General features: G+C 43.5%; 1 protein-coding gene across 1 annotated transcript in view; it reads left to right on the forward strand.

Moving 5' to 3' along the window:
* MSH3 (mutS homolog 3) overlaps positions 1 to 13524 on the forward strand; it is a 167247-nt gene that overhangs the window by 9632 nt on the left and 144091 nt on the right. Inside the window, exons 5-6 of the mRNA XM_066602947.1 lie at positions 3487 to 3603; positions 6694 to 6811. Of these exons, the coding sequence (XP_066459044.1) occupies positions 3487 to 3603; positions 6694 to 6811 (235 nt within the window). The remainder of the gene's footprint in view (positions 1 to 3486; positions 3604 to 6693; positions 6812 to 13524) is intronic.

The following is a 13524-nucleotide window of genomic DNA, read 5'->3' on the forward strand; positions in this document are numbered from 1 at the left end:
TGAGCAGTGGGGGTCTGCTGCTTGTAACCCCGATTGATGAGCTATTTGAAGTCAATAAGGTTGACAAACTGTAAGTAATAATGTCTAAAGAAAGCCACAACATAGTGGGAATAACTGAGACCTAGTTGGACAAAAGCTGTGACTGGGCAGTTAACGTACAGGGTTATAGTTTGTGTTGAAACCAGAAATGGGGAGAAACCACGGGAAGATATATATGAGGGAGATGAACAAATTGAGTCTCTGAGTAGAAATACCTGTAGGAAAAAACAATAATAAAATCTTTATGGGGGTTTTCTATAGACCACCACATATAACAGAAACCACTAAAAAGTTATTACAAAAGCAAATGGATGAAGTGGCATATCACTATGAGGTAAATATTATGGGGGACTTTAACTATCTGGATATAAACTAGGAATCTGAAACATGCGGATCTCCTAAATGCTAAATTGGCATGGATGTGCCAGATGAAGGTGCTGGTGCTGCGCCAAAATATGTTGCTTTAATAAAAGGATTGATTCTACTTCTGGACGCTCTTGATCCTTTTCTGCTGGGAAGGCTACTGCTGTTACTTGACAGGCTCTTTGGTGTGTTGTGCTGCTAGCACAACACCTTAGGGTGGCTTCACATAAGCGTGTGCATACGTGCGCACAAAAACGCGTCTATTATAACCAATGCATTCCCGATGGTGTGTTCACATGTCCGTGTTTTACAGGCGTGCACCTGTACAGATAGGACATGCGTGCACCATTGGGAATGCACGCATCGCCTTCATTGGAGCTGCGGCTGCTCCCGGCGGCTCCATTGAAGGCAATGGTCTGCTGGCACCCCTTAATTTTTTTCAGGGAAGAGCTTTAAATATAAGCCCTTCCCTGAAAAACAATCATTTTAGTGTTGAAAAAAATATTTATATATACTTACCTGTCCGCCGCTGCCGTGTCCCCTGCGGGGATGAAGAACACATCTGGCACTTGGGACAGATGTTTTCTTTATCCCTGCAGGGAATAAAGAATTCCCTGATGCACCTATCCCAGATGTGACAGATGAGGCAAAGAATTTCTTCATCTCTGCGGAGAATAAAGAATTACTTACCACAGCTGTCACAGATGACAGCTGCACTAAAGGATGTAGCTGCCGGCACCCCGTAATTGTTTTTCGGGGAAGGGCTTTAAATATAAGCCCTTCCCTGAAAAACAAGGCAAACTAGTGGAAAAAAAAATAAAAACCTACACTCCTCCCTTCAGCTGCCGGGGCTCAGCCGCATCCTCTCTGCGCTGTCCCCAGCTCTGCAATGCAGTTCTTTGAGCAAGTGGGGAATTAAAATCCCTGCCTGCTGAAAGAGCTGCTTCTGATTGGCTGAGTTGCTCAGCAAGTCACAGGCAGCTCTCGCCTGTCATTAATTCAGCAACAGCTGCCTGTGATTGGCTGAGCTCCTCAGCCAATCAGAAGCAGCTCTTTCAGCAGGTGGGGATTTTAATTCCCCGCTGCTCAAAGAACTGCATTGCAGAGTCGGGAACAGTGCAGAAAGGATGTGGCTGAGCCCCGGCAGCTGAAGGTAGGTGAGTATGTGTTTTTCTATTTTATTTTTTTTTTTACACTAGTTTGCCTAACATTTTTAAAATTTTGCCATTGTTTTTAATTTTCCATTTTTATAATTTTTAATTCATGTAAATGTATTGATGATTAGATAAATTAAAGTAAGGCTACTTTTACACGTGGGCGAATTTGGGCGGATTTCCACTGGAAAATACACCCCAATATCCACGCCAAATTCTGCATTACAGCACTGGAACAGATTTTTACGCAGATTTTGTTGGGGATCTGAAACAGAGTTCACCCCCTACATTTGAAAAGGTGAAATCTGCACTGGATCTGTGTTTATTTAAAAAAAAATGTCTAAGTTTGCACGAATAGTATATATTTTAATGCAAATCTTGGTGCAGAGCTGCAGCAAAATCTGCAGAGCAGAACGTTATATGGATTTTAGTGCGGAGTCGAACCCAAATCCGCTACAGGTGAACCTACCCATTTATAAATTTAATTTAATTTTAGGATAAATGATTAAAAATGGTCTAGACACTATACAATCAGGGGGGGAGAGATGCTGTTACAGTACTGGCTAGCACTGTGATCGATTGTTACTGATGACTTCATCTAGGACCTGAATTAAGCAGGTCCCGATGATGGCACCCAAACTACAGACTGCAAGAGCCTGTTCTACCTGCTGTGGGGTCTGCGATTACCCTCTGACAGCAGAACGTAAATTTACATTGCTGCTGTAAAGAGGCCAGACAGCAGCGACATCAATTTGCAGTGGTCAGTCACAAAGTGGTTAATGTATACATCAGAAGAAGCTCCTGACATGTTCAATAAGGGGAGGCTGTGATGGATGCCCAACAGTGGCTGTTTCTCACTCCAGTCTTAAAAATGGATAAAATGTGTTTTTTTTATTTTGGACTCAAAAAGATGTCATAGGGACGTTTACTATGCTATTCCAGCCTTCTTTTCTTATATACTATTGGATGCCTAAGTAGATGTTTAGCATATGTATTGGGGCTTTCCCAGCATACACACTAAATGCGAACAGGCCTTAATTTGTTTAATACTTAAACCAAGACAGTCATTTAGGGATTTAATGAGGACTAGTGGGTATTAAAGAGATTGTGCCAATATGTAGCCATCCCTTAGCCACAGGATAGGGGATAACGTTATGATCAATGTAATCCAACTGCTGGAACCCCTGCCAACCGGGAGAATGGGGATTCTAAAGGCCCCTATGTGAATGGAGTGGAGATCACACGTGTACTGCCACTCCATTAATTTTAGTGGGCGCACCAGACCTTACCATATACAAGTGCTTGGCACTCTCCGAATCACTCAATGAAATACATGGGCATAACTATAGGGGATTCGGTTGCACTCGGGCCCAGGACCCTTAGAGGGGGCCCTTAAGGCCTCTATTCTCTATACAGGGAGCCTAATAGTATAAATAAAGCATTATAGTTGGGGAGCCCAGTTACAGTTTTTGCGTTGGGGACCCAAATCTTCAGGTTACGCCTCTTGGTATGGGTACAGATGGGGAAGGCGCGGGGCAGCTGAACTTTTGCACCCATGAGCCTTTAGTTACACCCCTGTAATACACGGAGCAGCTGTGCAAATGTGTGACCTCCTCTCTATTCATACGGGGATCTTCACTACCTCAGCTGTTCAACCCCTGCAGATCATAAAATGATTCCCCCTCCTGTGGGCAGGGATCTGTTGTAGCCTTGGCACAACCACTTTTAATTATTCACAAAATCCAGGACATTTCTAATGGATCCATTCGGTTTGCAGGGCTCAATCTGGGCCATACGCAGGGGAAGCAATTCTTAATCTATTTTCTGATGGATTCTTAATCTACTTCAGTAGTTTGAGTCTTTACTAGCAGTCTTGTCACTACTTCATGGAATATTTATGCAGGAGCTTCTGTTTTCTTACCTCTTACAGATTGCAGCCCGTGAACTGAACATTTATTGCCACCTAGACCACAACTTTATGACAGCGAGTATCCCCACTCACAGGTTATTTGTCCACGTCAGACGACTGGTTGCAAAAGGCTTTAAAGTAAGTTTTTGTTCTTTATTCTATTTTATTGTCAATTAAATCTAAAATAAAAATGCGAAATGCAAATTAAAAGAATGTAATATTGCACATTGATGACCGGTAATTGATTTCCTTCTGACTCGCCTTCAGACCACTTATCACGAGTTTGTAGGGGGTCGATAGTTACCATGGTAGCCCTGGGCCTAGTGAAGGCTCCCAGGGCTGCCATGTAATTAAAGTAATTAAGTACTGCCTGTGGCAGGCCTTAATATGTGAACATGAAAAATAATATACAGCAATACTTGAGTATTGCTGTATATTGTAGAAGTGATTAAATGGTTGAAATGTTCGAGTTCTATAGAGGTCTAAAAAATCATGTAAAATTGAAGTGCAGTAACATTTTAAAATCGGAGGTGAGAAAAAAAAATGCACGAAGATACGACTCACAGAAAATGAAGTCAGATACAAGATATATACTACAGGAAAGGCTCAATCGCCATTTAACCTGGTAGCAGCAGCGAGCCAGACTTCAATATAGATGAGCAAAAATGTTCATGTGCAGACTATTGGGCAGTCACTGAACTCAACCCAGGGTGGGGAAGGGGTGACTGCCAACAAACCCAGTCTGCACAATATGAACCGATACCAAGATGACTGCCATAGATAGTTGCGCCACACATACAGGTGTACAACCCACATAGACCAAGCAGGGGATTGCCCTGCATAAATAAGTGTGCCACACAGGCATGCCATCCTGGGCTCCTCCAGCATCTATAGCAAACCGCATGCATAAAAAACACACACTGATAAATGTGGGTGTTAGTATTTTGAGCCAAAACACGTCAGCTGGCGCGCCACGGCAAGGCCACTGTGCATCAGCCAGAACCTACGCCATCTCACAATTAATGACAAAAAAACACAGGGGTGAGAAACAAAAATGCACAAAGACACAACTTGCACAAAATGAAGACATACAAGATATATACTGCAGGGAAAGCTCGATCACCATATACCCTGGTAGCATGCAGCAAACCAGATTGCAATATAGAGGTGCAAAATGTTCATGTGCAGACTAATGGGCAGCCATTTATCCATGGCGGTCATTCTTGGTATCGGTTCATATTGTGCAGACTGGGTTTGTTAGCAGTCACCCCTTCCCCACCCTCGGTTGAGTTGAGTGGCTGCCCATTAGTCTGCGCATGAACATTTTGCACCCCTATATTGCAATCTGGTTTACTGCATGCTACCAGGGTATATGGTGATTTTATATATCTTGAAACAACATTTTAACCTAAAAGACATTAAAAAAAAACAACAACTTTTCTCACTTTCCCGAAAAAACGCAGGAAAAAAAGCTTGCCATCTTGCCTTACAAAAAGCATGAATTATCAAAGTATTGCATTATTTCTCTCACATGGTGAATGCTGTCAAAAACAAAAATGCATAATGCCAGAGCTACGGGGTTTTTCTTTGAGCAATGCATCTCTCAATAAAAACTGAATAAAGTCTTGTGTACACAAAAATGGTAGCAATACAATCTAAAGCTTGCCTCACAAAAATGAGCCCCCTTACACAGTCTGTGGCAGAAAAATAAATAAAAATTTTAGCTCTCTAAATATGACAACAAAAAAACATTTTTTCATTTTTTTTAAATAAAAATTTTCTTTTTAAGTAGTAAAACCAATAATTTATAAATCTAATATTGTGCTAATAGTGCTGACCCATAGAATGAAGTTATGTCATTTTTACCACACTATGAATACGGAAAAAGCAACTCTCCTTTCCCCCCACTTAATTTTTAAGTTTTCCAATACATTATAGGGTATGAGAAATGGTGCCACCAAAAATATACAACTCTTTCCGCAAAAAACAAGCACTTGTACAGCTATGTTGACGGAAAAATGAAAGTTCTAGCTCATGGAAAACAGGGATGGAAAAAAAAAAACTAAAAAAAAAGTGTCTCGTAGTTTAAGGAGTAATAAAAACTGCTAATTGCTTTAATGCAGCATGTAAGGAGTTTGTGATTAGTAGCTGCCATCAGGGTTTATGTAAACCACAAAGAAAATGTACACATCATTGCAGATTTTCACTGATGATTTCACATTGTTTTGTACGGAGTGACATTCACTGCTTTTTTGCGAATTATATAGCATGCTGTGGATTGGATAATTTGCAGCCTGTCGAAACTCTGGTGTGGATTTTTTTAATGCGGTGAATGAACCCCATTCACTTACATAGAACTGTACTTTGCTGTGGAATCTCTGTACATTCTGTAATAAGGCGGCATTGTGTGAATACACCCTTATAATGGTTTGAATTTATGCTACAGCAGGCGTGTGGCCCACTATGGCTGTGAATGCGGTCCCAAAAGGAAGGATTGACTGTTTACTGCTTCTGGAAAATTCCTGGTAGCTGACCGCTCTGTGTACAAAGGCCACAGTGACCCACCTGCCATAGTACTACTGTATAGACAGGTGGGGGGGCCCGGGTTTGGGCACTTGTAGTTGCATTTGCACTCTAAAAGTCCCCATGAAAGTTAATAGGGATGCACAAATACGCACGCAATATGCTAGGAGATGCGTGAAGTAGCATAATTGCAGAAGAAAAATAACTTATTGGACTAATTAGCAATTTCTATTGTTGGGAGCATCGGTGTTTTTTTTTTCACGTGTGCAAATGCATGTGCCTTGTGCACACAAAGTACAATAAAATATTCTAATGCGTGCGCAAAAAAGCAACTGTTCCTTCCGCAAAAACACAGCGCTTATGCACGCAAAAATGTGTATGCACTGCTGTGAAGCCAGCTTGAGGGTATGTTCACACAGCAGAATGTGCGAATTCTGCCTGTGAAGACTGTGGCAAAATCCATGACTTCCTACTGCGGTTTTTGCTGTGGATACGGATACAGATTTAGCACTGTCAGTGGGTAAAATCCATGTGCGGAACTTGGATGTGTTTTGTTAGTGTTTGTATATTTAATGTGTGGCCCAGAGACGCAAAAAGGTTGGCCAGCCCTATGTTTACAGTGTTAGTATGTCATTTCACAGTTCACCACAAGATGGCAGTAACATTACGGCCAATATCGCTCAGTTTACATCTATTTTATTTCAGGTTGGAGTTGTGAAACAAACAGAAACGGCGGCGCTGAAGGCGGCTGGTGAAAACAAGAATTCTTTATTTACAAGGCGGCTCGCAGCCTTATACACAAAGTCGACACTCATTGGAGAAGATATCCTTTCATATAATCGTTAACTTGAAGTAACTTTGTCCCAAGTGTTAGCTTGCTAAAAAGGGAAAAAACTATGGATGCTAACAAGTTCCTAGTTTTTCATATGGGAATGTATATGCCAAAATGACTACCTGTATATAACGGGCAGACAATTTTGTCATAATAATTCACTGTGTTTTCTCAATTCAACCTGAAAAGCTGTCTTCAAACTTCTGCTGGGTGCCTTTTTAGAAGGGTTTATCTTTGCCGCACTGTCAGCTTCTTTCTAAGGGTGCATTCACGCTACATTAGCAGCCCATGTAGAAGGGACACGTCAGGAGGATTTTCCAATAGATGAGATTTTGATGAATTCCACTAAATTGGCATACAGTGGAATATGTCACCCGTAGATGCCAATGAGCCGTGTACAGTTTTATTCACTTCACTTCATTTGTATAGAAAAGCATAGCTGCCTAGAAACAAAAACAAGAAAAAAGCCAGAGAAGATAATACAGGAGACAATCCATGAGGGATCCCCCCCCTCGAGATCCCCACCCTGGAAACTAGTCTGATTTGAGGACTTGGATCATCACAGGACTACCGCCACAAAAGACCATTGCGGGACTTTACCCCCTATATTTCGCCCTCAGTATCGACAACCCGGACTGGCCGGCACAGGCGGAGCCCCCCCTCTAACTTCCCCCCACCCCCACATACCCCACCCTTACTAACATGCTAAGGGCACCTTCGCCCTCCCACGATTGTTCTTGCACCATGGCGCATATGCAAAAAGGGGCGCCTGTCTGTCTACACCCGATCAGGCACTTAGAGTGTTATTTACAGTTAATGATATATAGTTTACACCGCCAACCGACGGACGAGGGTAACCGTTAACCCAATTATTGTCCGTACATCTCACTTATAGTGGGATAGATAACTTTGTTTGTTTGTCTACTTGTTGTGTGTGAAAACCCCCACCCCATTTACACCCTAACCTTTTTTCCTACCCCTGCCTTCCCGCACTTTCCCTACCCTACCCCAGAATCTCCAGTCTCTCTCACTACCGACAAAACTCCAAATAAGCATATACTGCTGACACAAGAATACCACCTTTCAGTGGCCTCCAGGGACATCAGAGCCCACAACAAACAGATCCACCAACAACTCACATAACCTCTTTATATTTTTGAGCTTGATTTCATTGTCTTACTCTTTAGATGCAGGGAGACGTCTCTCACACCGTTCATGAAGCGGAACCTCTGCGGTGCACGTCCTTCAACGTCCGGGGCCTCAATACACCACGGAAGAGGTATGGAGTTTCCCAACTACTAAGAAGGTACAAAACAAAAATTCTGCTCCTTCAGGAGACACACTTCAAAGGAGACAGACGCCTAGCCCTCCCGGGGAAACAGTTCCCGCATTGCTTCCACAGCTCCCACCCCCGATCGGCTTCCAAGGGTGTATCGACTCTATTTCATAGATCAGTCAATTTCACTCTTCAGTCGGAATACTCCGACGAAGAGGGGAGGGCCCTATTCCTAAAAGGCACCTTAAATGGGGTAAAAATAACTATAGCTAACCTGTATGCCCCGAATACTCACCAAGCAGAATGGCTATCCAAACAGATTAATATCCTTAAAGAGTTTGCAAATGGTATGATAATACTGGGAGGGGACCTGAACGTAACCCTTAACCCTCACCTTGACTCCTCCAGGGGTAGATCCCAGGTCCCGCAGGGTCGCTTGAGTAAAGTTATTAAGGCCATGGGAGACTTGGGCTTGGTGGACGTTTGGCGGACGCTAAACCCCTCGGATAGGGACTACACCCACTTCTCACAGCAGCATAGGTCCTACCAAAGACTCGATTATATATTCATATCAAACACCCTCCTCCCAAATATAAAACGGGCTAAAATAGATGTCATATCAGTGTCAGATCACGCGCCAGTACATGTAGACGTTGAGATTATACATGAAGGCCCAAAAGAGTGGGTATGGCGAATGAATGACACTCTCCTAGATAGAGAAGAGGACAGGCAAAAACTCTCAGAGCTCCTGGAAGAGTACTTTCAGCTGAATGATAGCAAGGAAGTGAAGACTCCCATAATCTGGGAGGCCCACAAGGCCTACATGAGGGGTCTACTCATTGCCCTTGGGACTAAAAGAAAAAGGCAACTGAACCAAGAAATAGACACTCTTCTTAATCAAATAGCAAGACTAGAGAGGACAGCCAAACACTCCCTAATCAAAAACAATCTTATAGAACTAACAGAAAAAAGGAGAGAACTGGGGCGACTGATCAGATCGAGATTCAACAAAAAACACCTATTCCTCAAACAGTCGGTCTATATGCAGGGGAACAAAGGTAGCAAATATATGACAACATTACTTAAGAAATCCCAAACCAGAAATCATATTAATGCAATCAAAGTTCAGGGGGGAAAAGTAGTAACTACAACCAGGGAAATAGCTAAAGCATTCCAAGCATTTTACAACAAACTATACAACCTAAGAGACCAACCTAACCCAATAGAACAAGAATCCTTCAAAAACAATATTGACGAGTACTTAAGAGCCCTAAAACTTCCTAAATTAGATGAAGAAGCCACCCAAACCTTGCTCATGCCAGCCTCAGATCAAGAAATGGAGGATCTAATTACCTCTAGCCCGTCGGGCAAGAGTCCTGGGCCGGACGGCTTTTCGGCTACCTATTATAAGACCTTTAGAAAAAACTTAATCCCCAAACTGAAAGACCTCTTTAATTCCTTAATGCAGGGAGAGGAGCTTCCGAAACAATCTTTGGAGGCGCATATCACCCTCATACACAAGGAAAATAAGGATCCGGAAATATGCTCAAATTACAGACCTATCTCTCTCATTAACATGGACGCGAAACTTTGGGCAAAGTTTCTAGCGAAAAGAATGGAGGACTTGGTCCCAGCCCTAGTCCATAAGGAGCAGGCGGGGTTCGTGAAGGGAAGAGAGGGGAAAGACAATTGCCATAAACTGCTACATGCGATGAGACTAGCGCAAATTCGCAAAATCCCTCTGGTCTTGCTAGGTACCGACGCCGAAAAGGCATTCGACCGCGTGAATTGGTCGTACCTAGAAAGAGTTTTGGCGAACTTTAACTTCCCAAAGGACTGGATATCGGCAATATTTTCCCTATACGGCAATCCTTATGCGAGACTGAGGATTAACAACTCCCTCTCTCTCCCCTTCGCGATCCGGAACGGAACGAGACAGGGGTGCCCATTATCCCCGACCCTGTTCGTCCTGGCACTCGAACCGCTGTTACAGGAAGTTAGACTGCACCCGGGCATAGAAGGCATTAAAGCCGGCCCGCATCAACTGTCGTCAGCGGCGTTCGCTGATGACATCATGTTCCTAGTATCCAACCCAACGAGAGGGATCCCAGAATTGGTCACAATCCTTGAGAAATTCAGCACATTCTCAGACTTTAAAATAAACTATTCAAAGTCTACTATACTCAATGTATCTATACCCGCAAAACAGAGCACCACCCTGAAACTCAAATCACCCTTCTCCTGGGAGGAGAACTCAATAGAATATTTAGGGGTAAAAATTACAAAGAAAGCGGAAAACCTATATACAACTAACTTTCTACCACTTCTCCCACAAATAAAGAACTTACTGAGACGTTATGATCTACCGTACATCTCGTGGCTAGGCAGAAAAAATATAGTTAAATCATATGTACTTCCCATCATTACATACAAACTAAGGATGTTGCCTATCCACATCCCTCAAACTTTCTTCCATTCCCTACGCAAACTATTCTCAAACTACATCTGGAAGCAAAAAAGACCACGCATAGCTTATAGCTTACTGACTAAAAGGAGAGGGGAAGGGGGGATCGACATGCCAAATGTCCCAGACATATACAGAGCTATTCAACTCAGCAATTGGGTGGACTTGACTCATGCGACAAGAGACCCCCTTACCCAAGCCCTGGCAGGTAACACACACGGCGAGACTATGACGGAAGACCTATGGCATCCGACAAGACGTAGGTACACCTCCAAGGAGTTCAACCCATTGCTGAGGGCCCCCTGCGAGACCTGGGATATGTTGCGGACCCGGTTGGCTCCGGACCCTTCTCCAATGGCCCCTCTGAGTACCATCTGTCCCCTCCTGGGCATCACTTCTGACCCCAGCGTTAGAAGCTTGTGGAACAGGTGCACAGGTACCAACCTGGGCGACCTGCAACACCTAAGCAGTAGCAACCCAGGGGAGGCCCTTCGCCTTTTGGCACCAGACCTACGCCTGTCCTTCCTGCAGGAAGCTCACATAACCAGAACCATAGAGAAATTCTTTAAGGGGTTTAGATCTACAAGACCCACAACAGCATTTGAAAAATTTTGCTTGGAAGGGGCTCCCAAACGCAAACTAATATCCAATCTTCAAAAGAAATTTATCTCTCCCACCACAAGCTACAAACCAGCCTATCTTAGTTCTTGGGAACGTGAGCTAAACATTACAATTACCCCGGAAGACACAAAAATAATACTGAGATTAGCCTTTGGACTCTCACCGTGTGTCCTCTCGCAAGAAGGCCACTATAAAACATTGGCGAGATGGCACAGGACACCACAGTGGCTTTACTCACATAAACTAGCTACACAGGAAAAATGCTGGAGATGCGATGCAGATGAGGGCTCCCACAGACATATATGGTGGGACTGCCCAGTGCTCTCCACCTTCTGGAGGGATGTGGAGGCAGCGATTAAAAGCGTTAAACCAGACTTTGTATTACTACCCGAAATCATTTTTCTATGGAAGCCAACAGCCACATTCCACCCCCTTAAAGACAATTTGATCGCCATCCTCATTGACGCAGCTAAAGCACTCATTCCGGCCATGTGGCTCCAAAAGCATTCACCCACGGTGTCACAATGGAGGGATAGAGTAGACTTAATTTACAACCTAGAAGAACTCACTAGCTGGAAACGAGGTACCCATGACAAATTCATGAAGGACTGGGAGCTGTGGAAGCGAATGTTGGTACCCCAAAATAGATAAAAAATGTTGGGATAAATGGCGTAGGCCATGGCGCACTGACCGAAGGGAGCTTCAGGCCTCTATTCCCCACCGGAAGGTGGCCTAGCCACCCAAGGCTGTAAAAACATGATACGCGCCCCGGACGTTGAGGCGGGACCAGATGAGATGAGAGAAAGTCCCTTACATTCCCCCGGAGGGGATCAGCCCCACACCTGAGAGTAGGATGAGAAGACAGTGAAAGTAAGTAAAACTTTGCACTAAAATACATATGGAGATACCCCCCCCCCCCACCCCCACTACCCTACAATCTTCCTCCCCCCCCACTCGCCTATCCCAACCCACCTTGCACACGTTAGTTCATTTTTTGTTAAAAATTATTGGAGACAATCGGGATATAAGTGGAAGACGCAATAGGAACGGAGCCTAATATCCCGACACTGTCCCACATCATACGACGCCCAAAGTTATTTATGATTGCAATAGTCTGTACTTGCATAACTAGATATATTGGATGCAATCTTGATCGAAAAGCATACTGTATATGGATGTCAATTGTTATACCTTGTACACTATTATTGAAAAATCTTATTAATAAAAAGATTTAAAAAAAAAAAAAAAAAAAAGAAAAGCATAGCTGACTATTTTTTACAGCAAGATAAAGCTATACTAGCCCGATGGAAGGGAAAAGAACATTCTTTTGTCCTCCGTTGGGTGGGTGGGGCATAAGAGGATGTATATGCTGGGAGCTTTCCGGGTGCATATGCCAGCAAGCTTGTACTGCAAATGCGGCACAAATAAGGAAATGAACCCTAACTTTGTAAAAGTCAAATAAGTTCTCACACTAAAGGCCCATTTACATGTAAAGATTGTCGCTCCAACAAAAAAAGTCTGTGATAATCGTTAAGCCTAAACGTGAACTTTTTGTTTGTCACTCCGTTTCAGCCTGCATTAAAATCACTGCCAGGTCGCTCACTTCTCGTTACTTCTAAATACTCCCCGCTCAGTGTTTCACATAGGAATGTGAAGTGCTGAGCGAGAAGTGCGCAATTCTTAGCGATCCTCCTGTCTAAGAATTCTGCACGAGAGCAAACAACCAGCGGTGATGTCGCGCATTAGCTGCTCTCTGAAACAAGAGACTCTATTTGCAACTGCTCTCCTGATATATGAAATACTATACCAAATTCTGAGCGGAATCTGCAGTGTATTTTAAATTCCCTACGGATCCTCAATCCACAGCATGTCCGTTTATGTTGCAGAGTTTTACAGGGGATTTCAGCCTTTGGAATGCAAAGGTCGAAGCCCATGGCAAATCTTGCCGCTGCTGATATTTCTGCTGTGCAAATTTCCCAGCATTTACAGCCTGTGTGAAGGCACCCCTAGGGCTCATTCACATGGGTGCATGCAATTGTGGACCGTGAAATATACACATAATACAGACCAAAAATACGCCCTCGTCAATGCGTCCTTAGGCTTGTTATGTATTGGCTTTTATCTTGGTCAGCAGTTATCTTCCACGTTACATATGAACTCGCAGCTCAGCCGATACAGATATTTCATTGAGTGGCTAATGAATAATTATGTGGCCATCAAAACCTCTGGCATTGGCTTATCTGGAGTAACAAAGGATCGGCCATATTGAAATACCATATGACTCATCCGGCTTTTTGCAATCGGGACTGTTGGGTTGTAACTGTTCACGTTGCGTTGTTGGCT

Source organism: Eleutherodactylus coqui, chromosome 5, assembly GCF_035609145.1.
Source record: "Eleutherodactylus coqui strain aEleCoq1 chromosome 5, aEleCoq1.hap1, whole genome shotgun sequence".
In the NCBI taxonomy this organism is placed as follows: domain Eukaryota; kingdom Metazoa; phylum Chordata; class Amphibia; order Anura; family Eleutherodactylidae; genus Eleutherodactylus; species Eleutherodactylus coqui.